The sequence below is a fragment of the Acanthopagrus latus genome, chromosome 6 (assembly GCF_904848185.1).
Source record: "Acanthopagrus latus isolate v.2019 chromosome 6, fAcaLat1.1, whole genome shotgun sequence".
Classification (NCBI taxonomy): Eukaryota; Metazoa; Chordata; class Actinopteri; order Spariformes; family Sparidae; genus Acanthopagrus; species Acanthopagrus latus.
Genome location: NC_051044.1, coordinates 26,458,294 through 26,484,977, shown reverse-complemented (window position 1 = coordinate 26,484,977; position 26,684 = coordinate 26,458,294). Strand labels below are relative to the sequence as shown.

Genomic DNA, 26,684 nt, shown 5'->3' with positions numbered 1-26,684 from the left:
TACATCATCACAGAGTTGCTGGCATGGCTGCAGTCTTGTATGATTCATTCTTATGACTCAAGGTAATACGTTATTGTGCCATGAAATGAATCCCTTATCATGACAAATCCCAATTACTCCTCTCAAATATGAACTGTTAAAGTAAACCAAATTAAAAAATAAATTTTGTCCTGGCTTTTCTTTAATGTCAAAACCGCCTAGAGTTTGCACAAGCTGAATGACACTGACACCAACCACTCAGATATTCCTGTAGTACTAAAAAGTTAAAGAAAAACACAAAGTGGTGCAGTCTTACAAAAAAAAAAAAGCCCATGCCCATCTCTTCCACTTCTTTTGTTGTCAGACATTATCTCTCCTCTCTAATCGCTCAGCTGTGTGTCACTATCCAGACCTCCATCAGAGAGCTGCTTGCTAATACTTGAGTGTGCTGCCGGGCTGCCTGCTGGGATAGGGGGATTATCTGATCACCTGTTCCACACTGCATTCTCTCTCTCTCTCTCTCTCTCTCTCTCTCTCTCTCTCTCTCTCTCTCTCTCTCTCTCTCTCTCTCTCGCTCTCTCTGTGGGAGAGCTGCAAGTTTTATTTGCAGGTGCTGTTTTTCCTCTTCAGCCCTCCCTCTGTTATATATTCCCCCATTACCTTTTCTCACCTTCTAACAATGGACAGTCCTCCAATTGCTGACCATTGAGGGTCACTATTGATGCCATAGATTTGCATGTATCCCTGCAGGTATTTCTCGCGAGAAAACTTTCGATGTAAAAGTAAGGAGTCCTTCCAGAGGCCAGCAAGAGATCCTTTCATCCTTTCTTATTCGAGAGGGGAATAGCCTTTGTGCCCTGGAGATATTTGCTTACACATCGCTGCAGAGGGTCATTTCCTACTGTATACTTCCAATAAAGACAAATAAGTGGTACAGACATTTAAGGGAGATGGCAGACTATAATAATGGTGCCATAACAATGGCGCTGTCGGCTGTTTACTCCTAAATCTAACTGATGTTCTGGACATTGCAGTCCAAGCCGGGACAGAATCTTTTTAAACTTGTACTCCAAAACATGCAAACAATGATCCTCCCCTCAATGAGAACCAGCCCAACATGCTTATCCATTGGCTCCAGTCTGTGCCGCTGTGAGGTGGTCTTTAATCACGTAATGGATTAGGACAGTCCCTCCTGACAGCGGATTTGTTTTTTTTCCCCCCTTTTTGTTTGGCTTTTTATAGAGTGCTTTGCCTGTCATCAATACTGGCTCCATAGAACCAACAGCAACAGATCCACCCTTGGAAATAAGTCGTGTTTTTTGACTCTGATCCATCTGTGGCCTGTTTTAATGACCTGGCATTGGTCCGACTGGGTGACAGGCGCGTGCATTGTCCATACTTAGACGTAAACTCCTGCACAAATATGTTTTCCTTATGCAAACCCAAAGAGCCCGCTTTGAAGTCAAAGTATTTTCTGACTGCGGGTGAAAGGGTGTCTTTCGAATGTGAGTCATACTGACGTGCCAGAGGTCTTAGTAAATTTTCGTGCATTGGGCTAACGTTTGACGCCAGGGAGCAGATCCATGCTGGAAAACCCTCTCGAGGTGACACTGCCAATAGGTCATATAAGGAGAGCACAAAGGGTTTCAGGGGAGGACAGAAGCGCAGCCAAGCCTCGAGACCGAAACAGTTTGTGGTTCAAAAGGTTCATGCAGAGTGCTGTTTGATGAAGTCCCCTGCTCTTGTTTTGAATGAAATGAAAGCCAGTGTCATTTCAAACAGCGTGTTACTGACAGGATCGCTGTGTAAATGCTAAATAGAAAACTATTAAAGGACATGACAGATGGTGGTTAGGGGAGTATGGGGGGGGCCCCCCTTGGCACGGGCCGTCACGTAACTTGCTCATATATCATCTGAGGAGTGGGCGATCCACTGTGGCACTCAATAATTAGAAGTGCATAAACCCTGATGACTTTGTCACCTGGAGCCCCGGGTTAAACATCTGCAGCATATGGGCATGGGATGTCATCTGATCATGATGTCTTTTCAAGATGTCCGCTCGGTCGTGCACTCACATCTGAACTAACGCTCAGTGACTTTTTTTTTTTTTTCACCGCCATTTATGGAAAAGAATAAGAATTTGCTTTTGATGGATAGGGTCAATTGCTTTTAATTAAAGGAGTGGTTTGTCCAAATTAGGAGCAAAAAGAAAAGAAAAATCCTATTTTCCAGCTGTAGTGGTATCTGTCCATGTAGATGGTTTCATGTGTACAGATTTGGAGATTTCTGTTGCCACAGTAATACAATAGAGATGAGGTGTCTGTGGGGCTCACAACCTTGAAAAATTACATTTAAAAGTTCAACACCGACATCTCTCTCCAGAAACAGCACATGCTGTTAGCGGTTGAGGATTGGTTTCTGGGTAGAAAATACATCTCATAACTGAAAAACTGCTCACAGTGTGGTCTGTGGGTTATCTTGAGCAACAGGAATGTTCTCTCTTGAAAGACACAGTGTTGTTAAATTTATGAAATGTCATTTTCAGTGCCAGGAAATGCCACAAATGACATGCAGTTCATCTGAACTGTGCTGAAATTGCAGCAGAATCACTGCCGGTAGATGTAAGATTCATGGCAATATCAACCCTGCTTAAAGTTCAATTTGGAAGCTTCTCAAAAAAAGCTTTATACATTTGTTGTTGGTGGTGGTGGTTATACACTTGTATCATTGTTCTATGGGAGCACAATAGCATTTGTTGTCCAGTAGTTGTTGATGTGGTGTTTTTGCAAGAGCATTATAATTAATGGTGTTCTAGGACCTTCATTGCACCTAACCAGTCACACTGCTGTGATGTCATAGCATAGCAGCTCGTGTTGGTGTTGTTTCTGGAACATCATAATCAAAGAAGCTCCGGGATCATCTTTGTAATTCAGCAAAAAGTGACCTCTGGAGAAAGCTGGTTAAGTACAGGAGACTGGAGTTCATGTCAAACACAATTAAACCCAACATACCTCCAGAAAATCAAAGAACACACTTCAGAGAGTAGGGTTAACAACTGTTTTTTTTTTTTTTTTTATCGAGATGTTCATGCCTCGAGTTCATTTGGAAAAGGCATCTGCTCGCAGTGTAAACGCAGTCCCATCAGCGATATTTGATTAGACCTGCTCCGTTTGGTCACCATATCAGCAATCTGTCAATCTTTTGGCAAAAACAAAAACATATTATTTACACAACCCAAAATCACAATCACATTGCCTCAGTGGGCTTTACAGTGTGCGCAGTAAATCTCTGTCTGCTCACGCTCGATTTCAGTTTGAAAAAACCTGCCATATAGGAAAAAAACCTTTTGACAGAGGAACACAGGATGGAAGACACCACAGCAGGAAGATCCCTCAGGATGGATGGACATGCAATTGATGTCCAGCACAGAACGACAAAATCACAGTTTCATTTAAAGAATATCTAACACATGGTATTTGCATTAAAAATAGTTGAAGAGTGTGGATGCAGCAGGAAGACTGAGCAGGCACTGCCAAGTCGTGCCCGAGCCACAGGGCCTCCACTCCACCATAGTGACAGATATTAGGAGATAGGGTTGTTTATGTGTTTCTCCATGCATCTCCCATAGACTTCAGTACATGTGTCAACATAGTCGGGCCCCAAAGCAAGACTCATTAATGTTTGTTTGGATATGGATGGATTGGTATGGATTAAAACAGACCCTCACACAATGTAACCTCATGTGTGAACTTCTTTGTGTCTTATTTCCGAGTCACAAAGCTATGATGCTACAAAAGGCAACACTGATGTTGTTTCAGGAGCAACACCAGCACAGCAATAGTATATTATGGACTGTGTTTACCTCACCATGGTATAAAAGTGTATTACTTTGCACCAATGTCGAAGCATCGTACCAACAGCAGCACAGCCCACTGCATTTTTTAACACAGTGCTGTTTTTAGTCTGAACGCCTGATAACTCCTCGGCAATCGTCACCTCACTGCACGTTTTTTGAAAAAAAAAAAAAAAAAAAAAAAAAGGCAGGAGGAGTTATTGAAGACTTCCAGGGGCACACGGTGTTCAGAGCAGCAGCCACTCCCATGACATCATTCAGTCCCAGTGGGTTTAGTTCACACCCAAACACAGCGAAGGATTAATGTATCAGAAAGGATTGATCTTGTTTATGTAAAGTCCGCAAAAGTCTATTGTAGTAATTAAGGATAAATCTAAACCTGAATCTGTTGAAGTATACAGTACATATCCTTTATTGACGTTGACAGTGTTACCCTGTTCCCAAAGAAATTAATTCAATCCAGGCTTTGGCCTTCAGTGCCTGCTGGCGCTGTGTAGTCTGCAAGCTGAGCAGCAGAGCGGCCCAGACATGCCGGGCCCACAGCCCCTCCAGCACTATGGCAGACAACAAGCACCTCACATAGAGAGCGGGAGTCTCACAGTACTTAAAATGCAGCGTTATTAAGTCTCCTGTCACCCTCAGAACCCCCATGCAGGCGTGTGTCTGCGCCGTCCCACAGGCCGAGGCCCATGTGGGGTGACTGAACCTCAGCTGCAGGCCATCAAAGTGTACAGGCAGCGTGCAACTGCTACAGTCGAAGATGGCTATCAGACCATTTTCAAATCCTTCCTGCTGCCAGCCTTTATTGGAATCCTGCTGAGAGATTTATGGGAGATACCGAAGTGCCAGTATGTGTGTTTTTGTTATTTCCTCAGGCTCACACCTACTGTATCTCAGTCACAGTGGCACGGCAACTGAGAGATAACATGAGTCAGCAAACAAGGTTTTGGCACAGGAGGGGAAATTTGGTTTCGGGATGCCATGTCATGACAGCCACAACAGCTTTATATTTAGAAGTGAGTTTCCATCGATATTAGGTGGTTCACATGCAAGTCACCCGCTAATGTGTGTCTAAGCCACACCCGTATCTACTGGTACTGTAACCATGGCCCTGGTATCCCATGAGCTGGTGAACAGGAAACACGCCGACGTCAGCAGGGAAGGGGAAGTAAGGAGGGTACAGCGTCCTTCCTTTAAGGACAAAATACGTCAACAGTTCTCGTTTGAAAAGTTCCTGTTAGTAAGATAGTCGATTTTCATGTCTCATTCAAACTCATCAAATCTGGCATTACTATTTGGTCCTAACACTTTTTTACCAAAGGAAGACAATCTCCTCCCTGATGGTTACGACTGTAAAGGGAAAGATGGTTTCAGTTGTAAGCGGTAGGTAACACAATGTGGGCCTGTAATAATGAAAAACATTTTTGTATAATGCTTGTATGCTATACAGCACAATGACTTACTCTCAGTACTCTCCAGACGCCTAAAACAGAACATTTCTATGTCCACAAATATGTAGAAAAAGGTTCTATCCTCTCTTGGAAAATGAAAAATGTGCTCAATACCTGAAATATCAGAAGAGTTATACTTGTATGTAGCAGCACATTATATTACCCAGCAATCAGAGCTTGGTAAGAATAGATTACGTGCGCTCAGACTTACATAATCTGGTTATGAACAATAAAGATTACATTAGAAAAAATGGTTATTAGATCATAGTAACATTGTCAGGAATCACTCGATTACGTTTTTGATTATGCCTTTCAAATGTAGCAATTTCAAAACAATGCAACTAATAATCAATGCTCCATTAACTCATGAAAAGTAATCAAAAAGTATACCAATGATATTATATACTAAATCATCTGATCAAACCTTGTCAGAGATGTTGTGAAATATCCAATTAAACTTTTTTTTTTTTTTTTTTAGACTTACACACCTCACCTTCAACTGTTTTGTTCATCTTTCAGAGATTCCTTTAAACCTTTCACCAATTCCTGGAGGACACGTCTGACCTTTCCTCCAGCAGAATGTAGGCTCATCATTCAGGTGGAAACAGCATTATCAAGACGCAGCAAAGAGAAGGAGGTTTACCTGGTGAGAAAAGTTATGACACTGAAACTCTGATATGGTGTTGATATGACTGTCTACTGCCGGTTTTCAGGCCGTGGTAAGAACAGGCTCTCTGAATGATGAGTCGCTGCAGCTTTGTTTGACACGAGCCTGAGAAGGTTGACTCATACAGGAAGTGTGGCTGCTCTAACCTGTTAACATGGACGCCGAAATTAAGAGGCAAGACTTGAAGCCGGACATGTACTGCTAACACAGCCAGTGTGTCCAACCTGCAACTCTGTGTCCTTTATACGAAAACCAATGATCTGACAGTCAAAAGTGAGAGTAATATTCAGTGCAAAAGGAATAGACCCAGAATTCTTAGTAAAGATACATATTGTATGTTTTAAGTTGCATTACATTAGTAAGTCATGTAAATATATTAAGTTTGATATTGCGTGGGTGACTTCATGGTGGCATGAGTGAGGGTGTGGGAGAGGAAGGGAGTATCCTGTCCCTGAAGAAACAATGCAGCAGTTGTACGAGCCGGTATTGAGAGTTTGCAGGATTAGTTCCCATAGAGAGTTTAAGATAACCTTTCAGCTCTGGCAGTGGCAACTCCCAACACCTCAGCCGGGCTGGCTTACACGGTTGGCATGGAAATAGAGACACAGAAAAACAAAAGTGGCGCCACAATTGTGGTTTTTCGCCCGGTGGGTTGCATTATCTACAAAGACTTCACTGTTTCACTGTTTCGGTGTTTCACATTTTCGAGTGTAGATAAACTAAAGCACGGAAACTTTGATTCTTCATGGATATTTTGTCTTTCAGGATAATTAATGTCAGGATCTTACTGACTCACACTCGGTATGGTAAATTGGAAAATGAAATGCTAGATCAGAGACAAGAGAAACCTTCAGGTTGAGCTTCCTTCACTCTCTTTTCAGCAACTATAATTATGCATGCTTTATCAGTCTTTTTAATGTGGGATTAGCCCCTCAAGCGATCTGTGTTCTGGCTTCTGTTTTTCGCTATTCATGCCATGTTAGCAAACAAGGCTGACATCCATCTCATCAGTCACTGCTAATGATGTCTGCAATCATCTTCTTGACATGCACCTAAGGTGAAACTGGCCAAGCAGGTTTGAGAGATTTCCACAGTATTTACCCCTGATGGAAAAATGACAGGAGCTCCGTCAGATGGGCAGAACCTGAACATGTGTTCGATTGATGGGGTCACGACCTCAGTGTCCTATCCACTGGCAGGAAGAGAGCTGAAGCCTGGAGGAAGTGTTCCACTCCTACCCACTATGAGTCCCATGACATCCTCAGGAAGCGTCCATGAAGCCAAGTCACTAGCACAATAGATAACAAGCCAATGGAAGAGAGTGCACACTTGTTTTTTTAAAAAAAACTGACTAGGAAGGCACTGTGTTTGTCAGGATTTAGGGAGAACACTGAAACTTTGTAGGGGAGAATTTATGGCATGGACTCTGAATCTGTCAACCCAAAGAGAAGGCACGCAGGAGCTGCTGACAGAGGCAGAAAGAGTGGTTGTAGTTATTAGTGTGGTGGATGTGTAATGGGTTTCTGGTAAGTGTTTGAGAGTTGTTGTAGCTGCAGCTTAGGGAATAGAGTGGGTATCATGTGGCCGGCTTTTTAATATGATCAGCACACACTGAGGGAGCACTTCATCTCAGAAACACTGAACAAACTGATTAGCATCAAATCTGACCATGAAACAACCTGAGCTGAGAGATGCAAATAAACAGCGCAAGTTCAATATCCTTAATGTTAACTCAATAACATTCCAAAGCAGACTTTTTTTTTTTTTTTCCAGAGCTGATCAGGCAGCTGACGAGCACAGAAGCCAATAACGGCGGTTGAGCTAACCGGCTGCTGGCTCCAACCGCATGTTTATCAAACGCAACACGCAAGGCAAATCTTCATTCAGACAATGGGTGGGACCATCCGGGACAACAGCTACCATGATGGAGGCTGGCTGTCAACCAAGTTTTCCATGCCCCAAGCAAACTCTGAATAATGAGCCTCAGGACAACATGTCAACAATATTGTTATGCAAGTGTTGTTCAAGTTATACAATGTCTTGAGGCCAGTGTGAGCACACGCATGTACGAACAGATACACTCCCATCATCTTCTTCTCTTTTTCCCTTAGTGGTACACTGATATACTACAGTACTAGTACAATGAATGCTGCTACTCAGGTATTGAAACAATGAAAAGTATAAGTATATAACATTTCTCTAGGCTTCCCTGAGAGTTGGCACTGCCCTGGTTCCCTCTGCAAAAATCCAGATGGGGTTTTTGGATTAAACACACGTTTATGATACTTTCAAGTTTTGTGCAGCAAGAGAGCTTTCACAGATGATCACCACGTTCTTGAGCATGAATGAATTACCAAAAGTGAAAAAGCTAACGTTAGGCTAACGTCAACACCAAGCATCCCACTACAATATACTATACACACTTCACTATAAACTGATCACTCTGTAAATTGAAGAGTGTGATTTTGGTTGAATAATCTACAGCTTAAACAAATAATCAACTTTTAGATTTTATAGGTATTGAGGATGGAGCTCTGATTGAATATCGCTTTGATAATATTTATGATGGGGGGAGGTCTACTGAGTTTGATGATGTCCCTGTTGTGATGCCGCTGTATTGTGCTACTTGATGATGATTAACATGCCGAATGTCTTCATTTGTGTTGTGTCTGAATAATTCCATGAGGGGATGGGTCATGACACGAAAATCAATTCATTCATTCACACGTGAAATTTAGATTTTCAAAGAAGCTTTTCACGTAAACAATAGATAAACTCAGTGGGGAGCATGAGTCCTGTTGATGGTGAAGTACTCAGGGAGTTTTCTGGAGAATGGGCAGGCTGTATTAGGCAATATGTTACAGCTAATCTGTTGAGGAGAATGACCCTTGCCAGAGCCCTTCCCATTTTCCTGTGAATTTTATGGTTATATTGTTGGATGGTAGCGGGACCTCCCAGATAACTAGTTTTACAGATTCTGATACATAATCAGGCAATGTGTGAAAATGATTTCTGTTTCGTATCTAAACACTTCTGCAGTTCAGTGATGTAATCCAGTTTTAACCTCTCCCAAAGGTCCTCGCAGCACAACATAAACTCTGTCCTAGTTCAGTACCTCCCAGAAAGTCAGCGTGATGAGGAAGTATGACGCATACTGAGTATGAATCATTTTTGACCCACCTAGAGGACTTTCTTTTTTTTATATAATCCTGCCCAGTCCTCTACTGGATGAAATCACCATTCAAACTTGGGTAGATGGATTATTTATACAAATTTTGCCACTCAGCTGTATAGTGACAGCCAAAAAAGAGAGCCCAGGCGTCCAGCCTCGGAGAACAGAGGTGTATTGAGAATCTTGGAGTGGGTTGGCTAGTTCTCCTCGGGCCGATGTCGCGGTTTGTGATTTTATTCAATTACAGAGCATTTACCTTTCACATAATGTCAACACTGATGTAGAGCAGCAGCGGGTAGAAATGAACTCACCTGTTCCTCAACACACGTTATATTGTGTCCGAACACATGCACAATTTAAATGACACAGAAAGAAATATGCACGCGCATGCACGCACACACACACACACACACACACACACACACACACACACACACACTGTGGCATGAGTTTGTTTATCCAGCTCGGTCGGGACTCAAGCGCACGCTCGTCGATCCCCTGTCCATTTGATGTGTGAAAAGTGGAAGGAAATCAAAGTCATTTCCTTCATTCGGGCCGGTGTGGGTTGTGGTTCCCTGGGGCAGGACGGGCGAGACTGGCAGTAAAGTATCGTTGAGGCTGCAGAGTCTGGGAAGTGTATGGAGCGCCACACGTTGCCAAAGTCAACAGAGGAAACTGTTGGTCACAGGCACCAACCGCAGGTAGGGGAAAAGGAAGGTGGTCCAAGCGCTGAATTGTAATCTCCGCTCTGAGGAGTTGCACACTTTCATTCAGTGTGATCAGAGAGCCTGAAATCCCCTTCTTCCCTGCTCTCGCGCCTAATTTGTTCATTTGCTTGTTTAACTGAGTCACATTCTCAGGTGATGAGAAAAGTTTGCTCTAAACACAACTTGAATTGTCGAACAAGTTCTACACCATTGAGAGCTTTGCTGTGATCTAGATATGATGCCTTTCCTTTCTCATTTAAATGCTAATAGCTTTGAGGACATCATCTACAGAAAGTGCCGGGAGCAAAGCTTTTCTCCTATCTGGTGGCAGCACAAGGTGAGCACCTGCCTGCTGAATTTGAAATATTACTAAGTCCCGACGTTGAGCGCGACAAAAGGCAGTTCGAGCTTTGTTTGAAGGCTTTTCTTGTTGTGTACGTGCGCACAAACATGCGAGTGTGTTTGTGTGTGAGGGAGAGTGTGTTAGCTGCGCACCTAATACTTTCAGGAATCAGTATTAGCCTATGTTCAGATGCCTGGCAATGAGGTGGTCGCAGGCCAATGTGAAACAAAGAGCACATTGTGCTTTAAATTCACTTATTGGAGAGCAGGGCCAGGGACTGTCCAGCACCTCAGGTGGCGATCTAAAAAGCATTACTTAGTAGGCCTAATTTGTTAAAGTGCGATTAGCTGTTGCCAGCAACAAACAGTGATTAAAACGAGAAATTCAGTAACTGCATCACAGTTAGTTTGCCCAGCAACAATCAATTACTCCCAAAGTTTGGCAGTGCCGCACCAAAACGCCTCGCCATCGCTCGCTTCATCTTCCCATCACTCGTGGGTACTTAAACTCCTTCACCTGTGGCAGGGGCTCACCCCCCCAGACCAGGAGGCAGAGAAACCGTGGCCTCGGACTTCAAGGTCCTGATCCACATTCAGACCACTTCACGATCGGCTGCAAACCGCCCCAGTGCCTGATGCTAAGCTAACCAAATTAGCTTCAACACTGAGACAATAAAAGTAAAAATTAAAAGTACATCACTATAGAGTCTCTGACTTTGTGGGATTGCTACTTTTATTTGATTAAACTACATTAATACTTCTTCCATCTTCTATGCATGTTAAATTGAAAAGTGACAAGTTAAGCAACAAAGTAGAGGAACAACATTAATAAATATGTTTGCCTCTGAGTGAGTTAATGCTTTTACTTTCTGAGTAACTGATTAATGACTTGAGTAATTTTCAAAGTAACTTACCCAGCACCGGTCATGATTTATGTTTTCAGTCTTAACAGAGACAGGGCTATGAAGGACAGATGATCCAAAAACTGTGAAGTAAATGAAAAAAAAAAGAGAAACATCAAGAAAAAAACTCTTCGCCTTCGTTCGTTTTCATCTCACCAGCTTGAGATGAGAGCAGAAACCTCTCACGGTTCAACACAATGCAGACACACAAAGCAGCCTGTATGGAGCATGCAACAGTGTCCCATCTCTCCACACTCACTGAGACCGGGATTGTGTTACAGATGATCTCTTGAACTGTGTAAGAATCACAAATGCTGATATAACTCCTGGCGTCTGTTCATGCCCTGCAGGCAGAGCGCCGCAGAGAGCAGCGATCACACCTCGGATGGAATGCAGGTTCCTTCTGCAGAACATTAAAGCAGCTTCATACACCACTTAGATAGATGTCAACAGCAGCTTGGAATCGTGCGCTGGCAAAGAGTTTTATGTGAATTATTACAGTCCAGGCCCACTTAGGAGACGTCTCTGGGTGTAAATGCACACAGCTCACCTTGGATTACAATCAAAGCAGAAATCTACAGGCGATCAGGGCTGACAGCTCCTTTTTTGTCTCTTTCAGAAAAAACTGGACCGAGTGAGGAATGTGTAGCGACGTGGCTTTGGAGGCGCTGGAGGCCCAGATCCTCACAAAATCTGCCGTGTCCTCGCTGAATAGATAAAAAGCGGAAGAAGTCTGCTCGCGCTCATCGAAGTGATCCTTTCCTATTTGACTTCTGCCAAGTCACTGTAAAAAAAGAACCTTTATGTCGGGTCAGACCGCAGAGCCAACATCACGGCTTCATATGGAAGAAAAAGTTGGGCCGGACAGCTTCTTTTGACCCCATTGAGCTGACACCTGAATAACTGACAAACTTTCTCTCCAACTCCCCCGACGAACTGGCTTAATGGTGAATTGAGCACACGTAATTTAAAGCTCAAGATTGAATGGGGGGGGGGAACAGATAATGCAGGTGTGAAAGACCACTGAATGGAATATGATTAAAAACGGGAAAATGTTTAATTTTCTCAATGAGCTTTAGAAAATCTTCACAGGCGGTAACTCTGCGCCTTTGAAGCGTCCAATCAGTGTTTGAATAGAGCGGCAAATTAAGCATTTTAATCGACATTTTTCTTGCGTGTACCACCAAATGAATTTCATTTCTCGCCCCTTTATTTTTTTATTTCAAATCAGTGGGTACATAACCACGATAAGACTTTTAATTTCTGATAAGTTGGACCCAACAATCATCGCATTGTCTGCACTCCAAGTCAAGTAAAATTGACTGGGCAGGTCAAACACCGAATGGGATGAAGTCAAGTTACACTGTGATAAACTCGCATAATGAAACTTTTACCCAGTGAGTGGTCTTCATAGTGCACACTTTCGAAAGTATAACTCAGGTAGGTTAAAGTTAACTTGTGAGAATGCGCGAAGAGGACTGACTTTAAATCCACCTGCTTGTTGAGTGAGAGAAAAAGAACACATGTAGACCAGTTTTAAGCCAAACCCTGTTGAACGGTTTCCCTCCCCACCTCATGTGTGGGTGGCAGATGGTTGCTCGCCCGGTTGTCACAGCGATAGAAGACGGGAATACAGGCGACTGATTCAAACACCTCCTTTGTGGGAGACGCTCCTCTTACTACAGCAGCTGTGGGAGGGAAAGAGACCTGAGCTGAACTGGATTTTTTTCTCTAATCAGTTTGCATCAAAGCACAAGTTCACGATGTCTTGATATTTCATCAAGTAATAGCGACATGAGTAGCATGAAAACTGCATCACTTCATGCTACTTACTAACAATCCATTTAGACCGCAGGGCTTTTCTGGCAGCTGCTGCTGCTGCTGAACATGTCAACAGTCAACCATATGAGCAGTATCTCCTCAGCCTACCAACAGACCCAAAATGTTGGATTCAGAATAATGTTTTGCTTCCTCTTCCCATAAATAGTTTACAACAGGTGTTGTAATGTGGAATGTGGAATGTGATAATGTACGCATGTTGTGCAGGTTTACATTTCAGTATGTATTGTCTCTGTAGCTTAACTAGATGTGAAAGGTTCGGCTCACAGTGACCAACACACAGAGAATTAAAACCAAGTATGAAGATATCCTCAGCATCTTTTAGCTCAGCCATTTAAAAAAAATAAAATAAATAAATGTGTCAGACTCTGTGGAAGGACTCCCCCTCTCTTTAGAAAATAGGTTAATTCTGATGTAATGAAAACACAAACGTACTTAGAATCAGGTGATGAGACAGTGATGAAAATATAATCACAATTATCATATAATTATCATATTTAAAATGATATTACTGCCAATAGATGGCCCCAAATCCTACACACTGGACCTTCAAGTGAACTCAAAGCTTGTTTTAACAATAATGAAAGATTGTGTCCAGCAAGTGCTTTGTATCACTTTAGATTACATTATAGACTGAAACACAGAACCAGATTAATACTAAGTGGCTTCATATCTTGAGTTTGATAACAATGTTTGCCATATCAACCTAAAATGCCTGTCAGTAATGTGGTTCAGCTTTAGCCCCAAAAATTTGCTGCTGGTTTAAAACTCTGGATTTTCAAATGTAATAATACAAGTCATATTTTAGAAAATATTGCTCAAATTAGGCCACATTTTTAATTACTGTGCTCAAATAATTGAATATATTTACTTATAGAACTAACATAAGTCATTAAAGGGACACTGTGAAGTTTTGGAGAAATTCAAACTCAATATTTTAATATTGGAGGGTGTAATACAGTCCGAACAAATCTATTTATCTTCGCCATAACTGAGTAAACAAGCTGCTCTTAGAGGAAAATAAGGTCCTCTGAACACTGTTTGAAGCTAGAGAGGTGGCGGGGTCCACCACATACTGTATATAAGTTAAACAGTATAAGTTGTGTTGTCCTTTAAGGTTGGTTGGTTTATTTTTAGTGGATTCAAAGCAAGTGTATTTTTCCAGGTTTGGCATAAGATAATCAGCCAATAAAGCTCTTTCTCTTCTGTTAAAAAAAAAAAAAAAAAAAAATACACAGTGCACCTTTAATAAGAACACCTGCTGGCCTGCCAGAGTTTGGAAATTGCCTTTGATTGGTTTGACAATTTGATCATCTATTTGAAGAGAAGGGCTTCAGACTGTCTGGACCAAGATATTACAACTTATCACAGCATCCATTATTAACAATGATCTGTTATATTTATAAGTGAAGACTAATTCTGTGATAAAGCAATAAACATAATAAACAACATGTATAACTACATTATCACCAATTGTTTATGTCATACTGGCAGGCTTACATAAAGTAAATGATTGATTAACCAGTGATTAAGTGATTACGACACCATCTGTATAAAAGGTGCCATATTAGAAAGTCACGTTTTGACCTGGCATAGTGCTAAAGATGATTACATGAATAAAGATAACGACAATAATAATAAACGTTGAGTGTTGAATATGGATGAGCAGGGTCCATCCTGTGGCCCAGCCCGCTCCTGTGACAGCCTACACGGTGTAGCGCGGCAGTAAATCACGTCTCTGCCCCCCCCGGCTGGCTGCCTGGCTGCCTGGCTGGCTGATGGGCGGCTCGGCTCGCCGCTGCCCGCCCTGTGGGTGTGTTTAAGGCAAATGGGCCTCTGCATCCACCTGCTAGCGCCCTGCCTCCCTACAGTCAGGAGCGCCCAAGTTTTCCTGAGGAGCACACGCTGCGTGCCTGGACCTCTTGTGCGCCACGGGGACTTTGTTTCGCACGCTGCTTTTTCCCACGAGATGTTGGCTGTGGCCGCGCGACGACACTCTCTCCTCGCCTCGCGATTCTCTTAGACTGAACTAAAGAAACATTTCCTCCTTTGTTTTGTTTTGGTATTATTTTTTTCCAACTGCTATTTTGTGACTGCACGCTGAGAACTCCGGGGCCAGTGTCTGACCGCGCAGTGCGCACAGGTACAGACTGCGCTCCTGAGCGGGGACTGAGCTGAGGCTGCACCGGGATTTTCTATTGTTGTTATTGGTCACAACTTGGAGACGAAAGTGAGCGAGCTGTTGGAATTGGTTTGTTCAATGACTTGTAAGGTCGGATCTGAAGTTATATTCGGAGAGCTGTAACATTAAGGTAAGCTTCATGGAGCTGCTGTTTTCCCCTCATATCCTCTATTAAACCTGCTTTATTATGAATGCTTTATAAAGGTGACCTGTCCGCAGCTGCGCGCTTTCTTTTTTTTTTTTTTTCTTTTTTTAAATCTCTGGATTGTATCATGAGGAGCGTTCCTTCAATATTGTTCTGTTTCCTCCTTTAAACCATAAATTTAATTTCCGACAGATCACACCCATAATTCTCCCATGAATCAGTCTCACTATTTATTGAACCGTGCGCTCTAATACCACACCAGACTGTTTACAGTTCTGTCGCCCATGTGTAGCCAAGGCTGCCAGTCTGTTACGCACACATTTCACTCTATATCATGTTTCAGCAACACTGAAAAAAACAAAAAACAATTGCGTACATTTTTAGCAGATCATATAATGAAAATGTGTTCAATGAAGTTTTAAATTTCTACTGTTTGCAGTCTCATATTTCCAGAATTTCAAGCTGAAGCAGAGTGGGAGTCTTTCTATTTGTCCCAGTTGTTGTTAAATGTGACAAATCATCATCCTCAGTGTTTCTGTAATGATCTGGACGCTCTCCAGAATATGGATCCTTTTATTGTCCGTTGAATAAACCAGCGCATGATTCAGGAGGAGGGTTGTGTTGCAACTTCACACACTGATCCCTGACCAACATGTGCTTTTTTTTGTTTGTCTCTGACTGTAGGACTGTAAGTTGCATTGCATTTGTCCAACATGTGGCAGTTAACAAATTGCACACATAAAGACAGAAGAAGCTGAAAGCGTCCGTGGATGTGATTTTTCATACAGAAATGGTCCAGTTGTAAACTTGAATACTCATTGTACGGCACAAAATGAGCCAGAGTAGATGTGTTTGTCTTCATGGTGTGATGTGAGTGGTCTCTCTCCCGAGCAGTGCCCTGTTTGACTTCATCAGCTTGTGTGAAGCACCTGGCCTCGGTCTCAGAATAAACAGCTGGACGGTTAACAAATTGTCAGTAAATAGCCGAGGTTTAAACAGCTGGTTATTGCTCATAAAGCCAGGAGAGCCGACCGGTCTGAGTGCTCTTTGGCTCTGCTGACGTCTCCGAGGGTGCGTTTGAGATGGAGACCTGCTCCGGGTGGGCAGTTCTGTAGGTCCGGATGATGTAGAGCTCAGCTGGAAAAAGTTTCATCCAACCTTCTGTGAGTGGATACGATGGAGAAGGGCAAGAGGCGACCTGTTGGACGAGTGCCTCTGATGATTTGTGATGTTTTGTGGGGATCATTGTGGTCGCTCCCTGGTGTCCATCATTCATTAACTCTGGAATTTACTGATGAGCACCGCTGCATTGTGTGGAAGACTTGTTGCAGTAGGCGTCAGAGCCCGTCACCATTTGTAACCCCTTTAAGACAGAAGTTAATATTTTATTTTTGCAATTGCACCGATCACAACATCTTTTTGTCTCTAGTAAGTGTGAGGACGTGGTACAACCTGGCATTAGGTGAAGCTGTAATTACAGAGCAGCACATCGTGTCATGAGGCAGGAATGTGTTTTGGGAGAGGACCAGGAGAAACGCTCCTCTCGCTGGAGTCAGCGTGATCTTCCCATCGGTTTGTCGCACACACAGGCACGAACTCCGAAAAACAAACATAATTTCTACCAAATGGAAGTGTGTACACATCTCTCTGAAAAAAAAAAAAAAAAAGCTTGGCTCCTCAGTTCTGCGGAGCTGCCACAGATCTGGGTGTAATCTCCACACCTCACTGCTGCATCGCCAAAAAACTCGAGGAGATGATGGGGCCCCTGGGAGCCGGTCGTGTGACATGTCACATAAATTAGTAAACGAAAACAGACTGATTGTGGCAGAAGCATCTCTTCTCACGCCTGTCTTCTTCTCTTTTTCTTTTTTTGTTCCCCGCAGAGATTTTTTTTTTTAGAAACACTTTCTGTGAGCGACTGGAGGTTGGTCGACCATGCAGCTGGACGGTCTGTGGACGGTCCACGCCCTCCTGGCACTGACCGGCTTCGCTCTCGGGAACCCGGTGATCAACGACCCGATGGCCGCGCCCCGCGTCTTCATCTCCTTCAAAGGTAGGAACCTGAGGCTAATCCTCCGCTCTCTCTCATTCCTGGGTTGCAACTGGTGTTTCCAACTCTTCTTACATTCTGCTGGTTTCTCAAACTCCGCTGTTGGCTCGTCGTGTGACCGATGACATGACGGTTGTGCAAGTGGAGCGATTGCGGCTCTGATACGGGCTGAGGGTCTCATGTTACACCGCAGAGGAGACCACAAGCAGATCCTGCAGTTCCCATCCGCTGCCCCCTCCTCGGTGTAATAGTCACCAGATGCTTCCACTGACTTGCAAACAATTAAAAATGCAAACAATGACTGAGCAGATGCACGTATTGAATGGACTGTGTGAACATTGTTGGGGCTCATTTTGAAACAATACACTTGATTATTGTTTTAGTTAATCGAATGCCGAGTCTTTATCCTCAATCATCTTTATTATGGAATCCCTAAATTGGAGCCACAAAGACAGCTGGGATAATATGGAGCATGTAATAACTCCACGGCCATTATGTGATTATTCCCCTGGTGAGGCAGGCGTGTACGCCAGGGGAGCCGTTCCTGTGCTTTTCCGTGCAGATTAGGTGAGATGGGTTGCCGGGGTCCGAGGGGTGCAGAGTGACGGGGGGACGGGGGGGTATTATCGGGAGCAAATTGCCAGGATCAGCCAAGCAGAGCGACGTCCCCGAGGCCTGTCCTGCTCCGAGATCAAGCCTTTGATTAGCATCCAGAGAAAAGCTGAGGAGGGAGCGAGCAGCAGCAGTTTGCTTTGCTTTCCATTTCCCAGCGCCACCCCCCCCCACCCCTCCCAAGTACAAGTTGACTTAATTAAGTGGACTGGCACAGTTCATTGTTGAAGGCGTTTTCCTGCTTTAATCAAGTGGGATTTAACACATCAGTGAGCTCACATCCAGAGCTCAGCAGTTTTTTTTTTTTTTTTCAAAATATCATTTTAGTCAGTTCTTCTACACAAACGCTGTGTTGTCTTCAGACAACTCTGCAAATGGTGCCTTTCTGTGAGCACGCTGATTGGATGCCTTTGTGTAAGTGCATCTTTGGATGGCTGAGCTCACCCGAAAGCGGGCCGACTTCTCTGCGGCTGACACGCAGGCTGGGAGGAAAAAAAAGGCTCTGCTCTCCTGCTTACCTGTGTGTGTTTGCCTCTCCAGTCAATATGAATTTCACAGTCTGCTGCGGCTGCCTCTCTCGGAGGAATGCACCCCCCTCTCCATTCAATATTATGACTCTCTCTCCCTTAATTGCTTTTTGAGAGGCCCATGTAGTCCTTACCTTGGCAAGCTGGCTGCACTTCCCCTGATGCATCGTGATGGTGTTAAGTTGTTTTAGCTTGAGCAGTTTGGGGAAGGCAGTTTGCCTCTGAGCTGCAACTTTAATAGAACGCAGTCTGTCGACAAGTGTGGACAATATGCAGGGGGTTTTTGTAATGCGAGGGAAAGAATGTGTTTAATTATCAGTCCCCTGTTTATAATTATTGATCATTATGGCAGCGAGTCACCTTTAAGAAAAACTTAAGTTGCAGCTATAAAGCCCAGCGTTTCTCTCTACACATGTTCCAAACTGATTAACTCGGTAGCTGAGGAGCGAGGTTCACAACCATGACCTCCATCTGGGAGGCCCACACTTCCCTTATTAAAGCAGGTAGAGTAAATCATGGGACCTAATTGCTTTTCTTTGGCTTCTTAAAGTGTGCACAGATTTTTATGGCGGGGAGACAACCTCCTGTGGTATTGGAGGAAGCCAACATGGTCTCCAAATATTCAGGGGATGGAGGGTGAAAAATAAACACATTTCGATAGAGTTTGTAAAGGCTGAGGGATAAACCGTGGAAGTAGACTTTGTTCAGGCTTATCACGTCTTCTGCGCTCGTAAGCCGAGGAGGAGAAAGGGCAGAGTGAGCCAGGAGAAAGAAGTCTGCCTCAGTTTAGACAGAAGATAGGTGTAATCAGTGTCAGACGAGCACAGCGAATGTTTCATAGAATGAGGAGAAGGAGTGAGGCAAACGCGCTGTAGATAATCAGTTGACAGTTTAAGGATAGTTGAGACAGGACTGCTGTCGCCAGCAACCCCCAAGAGAGGAGTCATGTTAGAAAGTCAACACGGAACTGCTGAGAATCTGATCTTTTGAGTTAACGCACACCTAAAATTGACCCCTGGCATGAAATTCAAGAATACTGTGGGCTAGCAGTGCAGAGTGAAGGTATTTGATTGTAAAATGGTTCACTGTTTTGGACCAGAGTCATGTTTTTTTCTTCAAATCTGCAGTGCAGAACTTTTGTCTCTCCCTTCTGGCAGCGATAGTTGCTGTGTTGCTCCAACACATCCTCATAAGTAAATGACTGATTAGTTTGATGACCAGTGATTCCCATTCACATGATAGAGGAGGCATACTAGCAGCAGGTGGTTCTTCAGTCGCAGGTTTGGTTAGGTTAGAAAGCTACATGGTTGGGTTTACAAAAGAAATGGTAAAATTCAAATAATAAGGCCTACATATGTTAGGTTATATTCGTGACTTTATGTATGCGACTTTTGGTTTTCCCTTCTGTCCAGCTCAACTGCCTCCCGATGCAGACTTTGCCACTCTCTATTCTCACCTGACTTCCACCTTTGCTGTCGCATTGATTACAACAGCCGCTAGAGGTCAACGTCCAACAATAAATGTCAGTGTTTCCCACACATAAACTTTATTTTTGTGGGCCACCAAGGGATATTTATTGGCAAAATATATTTAGCAACTCTTTATTTGTACAAGAGAATGACAGGATAGGATAACTGGTAGAATATCTGCTCTCGCTCTACACCGCCTGTCTGCTGACATTCACACATGCTCTGCTGAGAAATGTGACCTCACCTATTTAATGCAGACTCACCTGTGATGTTTTGGTAGTTTTGGCAAACCAATCTTTAATGGTTGACAAAAAAAGACATGGTCACTGGTGTGCCAACACAGGAGAATCACCACAGTGTCCAGATTTAAAAGCTCAGTGCTTTTAAAATACAAAGAAATTTAACTACATTTTATAGGCTTAATCAGCATTGTGTGAACTCTGCAGATTTGACAAGAGCGTGTGTTGATTCATACATACAAGTCCTGATCTGCACATTTAATGCATTTCAAGTGGGGCTGCAACTCATTCACTATTGATGAATCTGCCTGTTATTCTCACGCTAAATCAATTACTTGTTTTCCCTATGGAGTTTCAGAAAATAGTGAAAAATGTCCCATAGCTCAAGCTGATATATGAAAATCACTGATTCTATTCAGCCATCAGTCCAGAACCCAAATACATTCACTTTACTGTCATGTATGTGCCAGTTATTTTTTTGGATGACTGAATAATTGATTAATTGACCACTGTTTGTAGATCTAACTTAAAGTGACAGCATTTTATAATGACACACTTCACTTTGATAATAAATCGATCCCTGTCTGGCCAATTTGAATCAGTTCTTTAAGTTCCGTGGAGCCGTGTAGGTGTTACATTTTGAGACCACTATTGTTCTTTGTGAACATTAGCAGAGTGGTTGTATATAATAACATAGCCCATAATAAAGCCACCGTTCTTGAATTAAGCCCTTTTCAAATTTAGTGCCATCACGTCGGCACAGTTTTTTAAGCCACCCTTCGCCGAAGTGAAACCCTGAATTAACATGTGAAAGGATCGCGTGAGAGCGTCGCCCCTCCGTGACACTCCTAAGTCATGCAAGTGCCTGGCGTGAATCCATTAAGAGGTCGACTGATTTTATAAGAGCATTTTTTTTCATCGAGCTGTGAGGTAAAGAAAATATCTCGTGTGTGAGTGTGACGTTACTGCTGGTGGCCCACACTCCCTCTGTGACGTGTTTGAGTTCCTGCATTAAGCAGGTCCCAATCTAAATCCACACTTGTGACTCTGCAACTCCCGGACCTACAGCACAACATAAACCTCTGCCTCATCTGGGCTCCCACGGTTTCATTCACAAAACATCAGCTCTTTATGTGCACTTGTTTACAATGGCGACTTAAAAAGCCTTTGGAGACATCTTAAAGATGTTAAACCACGGCTTCTCTCCGCCTGCTTAGATAAACAGACAGAGGGTAAACACGGGTTCAGAATGCACAGAGGCACAGGGTCAACAATCTGCACGATAGTAAATTTTCACTCTGTAAAGGCCATGCAGACGTAACCTACAGCCGAGGGAGGAGCCGCGCGAGAATTAACGCAGCGCACCGCTCATTTGGTGCTAATGAAATTTGAAACGGCTGCTCTGACAACTAAAGCAATGGAATTATGGTCTCTCAGTACAAAGGAAAAGTCCTTTAAATACCATAACAGCACACAGGATTACAGCCCCCCCATCCTCCTCCCTCTGAGTACACACGAGGCCAAATCCTCGGAGACGACACCAGAATGTGGGTCAGAAATTGCCACAACGCACAAGCTCACCGCTGCCGGGGCAGGTGGCAGTGAAAGGAAGCGGCTCTGGCTCATCATCATTCCAAATATTTCTCATCTGCACGCCCTCCTGTGAAGGGCTAACAGCAGGCTCCTATTTATACTCCTCAGCAAAGTCTTTAGTCTATATCGGGTGCGAGTGTGTGGGTGAGTGCATTTGAGTGGGCAGAGGGTTAGAAACTCCCCTTTGGGGTTAAATGCCAGGCATTCTGGCATGTGTCAGCCCTTGTTATGCTGGAGTTAATGTTCTTGGTGCTCAGGAGCAACAACAGATGAGGATTAAATGTGAAAATGTGAGCTAAAAGCAGCTTAGGAGCGTGTCCATACAGTGAAGTAGATGTTGTGATCGGTCAGCGGGCCGCTATCAGTTCATCTCTGGGCTCTCCCGTTTACTGCCGCCCCGTCACTTACACTGATGAATGTTTAAACTCTTTTTACTGTCGTTTCACACAACGCATTCCAGCGGTCACTTTCTTCCCCGCGCCGCCGAGGCACACATTAGCGGTCGAAATGACGCTCTTATCACTGATTGACTGTGACATCATGCAGCCTGTGTGTGTGTTTAAACGAACAACTATAATGTGGTCTCCTTCGCTGCAAATGCAACATGACTTATTTGTTTGTTCAAGGTGATCAAATATGAAGCCCCCCTGTGTCTCATCATCAGGATACCTTGAGCACACTGGTACACCTCCGTCCTGAATCTAATGTCACGGTCCTGTCAAACCACATGTAGAAGCCACAAAACCACTGTCCCAGTAGTCTGGCACCGAGGCTGATGTTTGGCTGTGATGTCTAATTACCGTTTGCGAGGCAGCGAAGTAATGACTGACAAACCACTATTTCTCTGGCCATGCCCCAGACCTCAGCTTCTCTCCACAGCCTAAGCCAGGTTATATTTAGTGTAAAACTCCTCTCCCTCAGCAGGCGCACGGCAGTCATTTGTAGCGCCGTGGTTAACCATTGAACACGGTCGGCAGGGTGGTGCCGGTGGTTTAAGTGCAAACGCAGCTTGGTCCGGCACAGCTCGCACTCCGCTGTGATTCAGCTGTCGAGACTGTCACTTTATTGCGAGGTCCCGGTTGGCCAGGAGCCATCCTTACCAGTGTAAAACATTTGATATTGGGCTGAGTGGGTGTCAAAGAGCGCTGTAGCGAAAAAGAAGGCTGTGGTGGGAGGTCTGGTCTGAGCCCAGTGCTCCAGAAACTGTGTTAATCCTCCACTGTGGTGCACATGACTTCAGAACTACGATCCCTTCTAGCTAATGCATCTGGAGGTGTGTGTTTTTGTGTCTGGGAGGTTACCTAACGGCAAACTCAACGGAGTGGAATTTGTGACCTATTTTGTCCATGGATCACTGTGGAACAGTATAAAACTCATGCAGGGCAAACATGCCTTCAGTTGTTTGTCAATGTATTATTCCAGAATAGAGCTGTGCAGTGTGATGATGATAAAAAAAAAAGTCTATGGTTTGGTATTATGCTCTTTATTTATTTATTGTTTGTCACCAGTACTTTTCCTTTTGGTTGACGCTTTGTGTTCTGCACAACATGGATGTAGGCAGGAAACCTGCATGAAGGCAACACAAACAAAGATGGAGAATGGTGAAAGTGAGACATTACAGGGCTCCAGGGTGCGACTATTTTGGTTGCACACGCTCTCAGAAATGTGGTACACTCGAGGTTATCGCAATTTCACGTCGCATCTGCTGTGACTCAAATGAAAACACGTGTTTGCACCTTTATTCTTGTTTTAAATCATTTACATAATATGTCAGGAAAACAAATTAGAATTCAATTAAAAATGTGATTTCAGGTGCACATAAATGAAACAGTTCAGCACGCCAGTGCAACTGTTCAAAAAGTTAGTCTGAAGCCCTTCAGAATGGAGTTAACAGCAGAGGGACTCCTAAATACCTAAAAGAGGGGCTGCTTCTGTCGCAGATATGGAATTCCCGATATTGGGATAAAAGGTTTTGGTGACGTAGCACAGCCCTAGTCTGGAAAATCAAGTTGCTTCATCTCTGCGCTGACAAACAATAAGCCGTGGTTCGCTCAAAGATGAATTCATGTCAGAGCTGAATGTTGCCCACCTTACAATCCATTGATCTCTTTGACAGTTCTGAATACAAAGCACATAGTTATGTATGTCAAACTGTGACTGTACTCATCATTGCATTCCAATAACAACAATCATCCTGATATAAAATATGATTGCTGACCGGCCGCAGTCATCATCCGAACTCGAGGCACGGGTGATTTTCTGGTCAGAGGTAATCGTTAAACGTATATAAGTCTGATAGTCTCAGGGTGACAGGTCAGGAATCAGAGATTGATTAGCTGTCTGCCTCTGAGACCCTGGTGCCTAAACTACGCCCCCTATTTGGTGGATGACTGATAGGAACATGTTTGCACTTATCTCCGGTCCAGTTGGTTCATTGTTTTCATTTGAATGCAATGAAGATGATCATGACAGCTGGAGACAAAAGGCAATAGCGCAATTTACATGGTGTTTGGTCACATTTAAAGAGCAACGGCAGTGCAATTCAAGAAATCTGTGCAGATGGCGTTGCTAAAGCTGCAGATGCATATTTATTCAATCTGATCGAAATCATTCACATTAAACAAAGTGTTCAGATAAGATGTGTGTTTACATGCCCCAAAGCATTTAATCAGAATGTAACTCTCATATGCAAAGTGGCTTTCGCCTGCTGTGAAGCATCTAATCTGTCAGAAATATAACAGAAGAGGAGAAAACTCAGTTCAGCTCACTCGTTCATTGCGCCTGTTGATACAGTATTTAAGATGGACCCACATTGTGTCCTTTGAACAATATTTGTGTTTCTGGTTTGGTGGATCCTGTCTGCATTTGAAGCCTTTTGGCCCTCGAGGCTCTCAACAATCCTTATATCATTCAAGATGGCCAAAAGAAAAGTTGGGTGGTCCATAGACCCTGTGGCAGACACACAAAAAATAAAGAGGGCACCAGCTGTATGCGGTCTGGCACCAGCCAAATGAAAAGGCACTGGAATGGCACTTCACCACTGGAAGGGTACCATATCGTGTTTCATCTACCATCAGGTACCATCTACCATCTAACAGGGCACTTTCACTGCGTTTTTCACTGCGTTTTTCACCTACTGTTAGCCACACGGGGGGCGAACATGAGCAGAAAAAATATATTTATTTCAACCAGAGAGAAACACTTGGATTAAGTGTATGTATGTGTTTTCCTGAGTGGGCTATTGTTCTGATTATTAGTGGAATATTAACATCCGCGTCTGACACTGATTCCGCATTTATCGCTCTCGAAGCAAATCTCCCCTCTCCGCTTGTAGAGATCAATCAACATAATTTTGCATTTGATTAGAGCGTGTTTTACTCTCATCAGTAAGAAAAAAGGAATGTCATGCTGCACCAATCCGCCTCCATACGGCTCAGCAGTTAACCTCAACTATTCAATCTGCCAGCCACATCGGTTTCTTTTGCAAGACAGCACTGCTCCTGTTCTCACCCGGCTGCCTGTCAGGTGTATGTGTGGGACAGACGTGTGATATTCCTCAACGAAAAAAAAAAAAAAAAAAAAAGGACAGAAGATGCCGGCGCCTTTCAGCACGTTGCCCCCGAATCCAGCAGTCATCTCGTGTCCGTCTCTGATGGCGGCAGTTTCCCTTTTGCAAATGAAAATCCCGGTCACGGTGTCATCCCAGCGCCGCGCGAGCCAAACACGAGCGCTGTCTGCGCCTCCCACCCGGCGCTGAAGCTGCAGCTCCTGGAATATCTGTTTTATTCTCCCCTTTTCCCAGGGTTGTTAAACGCACACAGGCCTTTCTTTATGATGAGCGATGAATCGAGTCATTGTGTTTGAGTGTTAGAGAATGTAGCCACTTGGCACCTTGAACTACTTGATTCTCATGCCATATGGCCGCCAGTTTTTAAAAGTGTATCGCGGGCTGCTTGGGTGGTCCTGATGTCTGATGAAAGAGGGAACAGTATCAGTGCTTTGTCTCTGGGTTCTCCAACATCTGGCCAATGGCTGCTGGATGTATATATTATGTGTGCGCAGGTAACAAGTATTCAGAACATCTCCGGGGATTTATCGTGGGCAGGGGAAACTGAAGGTGACACAGTGCCGTCTAAATATAGTCCCACTCATCTCTGAACGCTCGGTTTCCTGCTGCACTTCGCTCCATCTTCCCTCTCCTTCTCATTTCTCTTCCCCTGGCACTGGACGGGCAGTAAATGCACAGAGGCCGAGGTGTTTGGGATTCCTGGCATGGAAGCCCTGCTCTCTTTTAGGATCTGCAGAAAGAGGGATATGTTGTGTTGAGAGCCTCTCTGGTCAGGGTTTCACCTGTGGAGCAGCCCCCTGAGTCAGGTTACGGGCTCTGTCAGTGCCTCGCCTCCAGTGAAACCGAGATCGTCTCTCCCGAAGACTGAGGACCCAGTGTTGTCTGTCCGTCTTGTCTTTCACGGGCATGTTGTTGCATCTGTTACCCTCCCCTTGAACCCCTCCCCGCCACACTGGAAAATACCGACCAAATTGTCCAGATTCTGTGAATCACTCTCTCCCCACCGGTGCAGCATCTCCTCCCATCCATGTGTTTTTATTTATGGAACTACAATGGTACTTTTTGGGTTTTTTTTTTCCTCCCAGCTCTACATGAAATGGACAACAGCACAGAATTAGAGCAGCCATTACAAACAGAGCGGAGCTGATGCAATTATGCCTTTTATGCCTATTATGCAGAATATGGGCGAACATGTTGGCGAAGTAAATGATCCCACATGGTCAAAAAAAAACCCCCAAAAAACGGATAATAAGTCTGTACTTGGTTATTTCCTGTAATCACAAAGCCCGCCAGGCGAGGTTCTCTCCCTCTCTGTGGTAGCTGGAGACCGTGTCAGTCACATCGTGGGAGTCCTGTCAGGTGTGATTAAACTTTATGAAACATTCCA

At 43.9% G+C, this 26,684-nt stretch overlaps 1 protein-coding gene across 4 annotated transcripts in view; it reads left to right on the top strand.

Moving 5' to 3' along the window:
- The first annotated feature begins 14,751 nt into the window (after positions 1–14,751).
- sema3fb (sema domain, immunoglobulin domain (Ig), short basic domain, secreted, (semaphorin) 3Fb) overlaps positions 14,752–26,684 on the top strand; it is a 68,665-nt gene continuing 56,732 nt past the window's right edge. For 2 of the 4 annotated variants that reach the window (XM_037101937.1, XM_037101934.1), the window contains exons 1-2: positions 14,752–15,224; positions 17,123–17,292. In XM_037101937.1, coding sequence (XP_036957832.1) covers positions 17,175–17,292 — 118 coding nt within the window. In that variant the 5' untranslated portion in view covers positions 14,752–15,224; positions 17,123–17,174. The remainder of the gene's footprint in view (positions 15,225–17,122; positions 17,293–26,684) is intronic. The other 2 variants (XM_037101933.1, XM_037101935.1) reach the window with 2 other exon arrangements.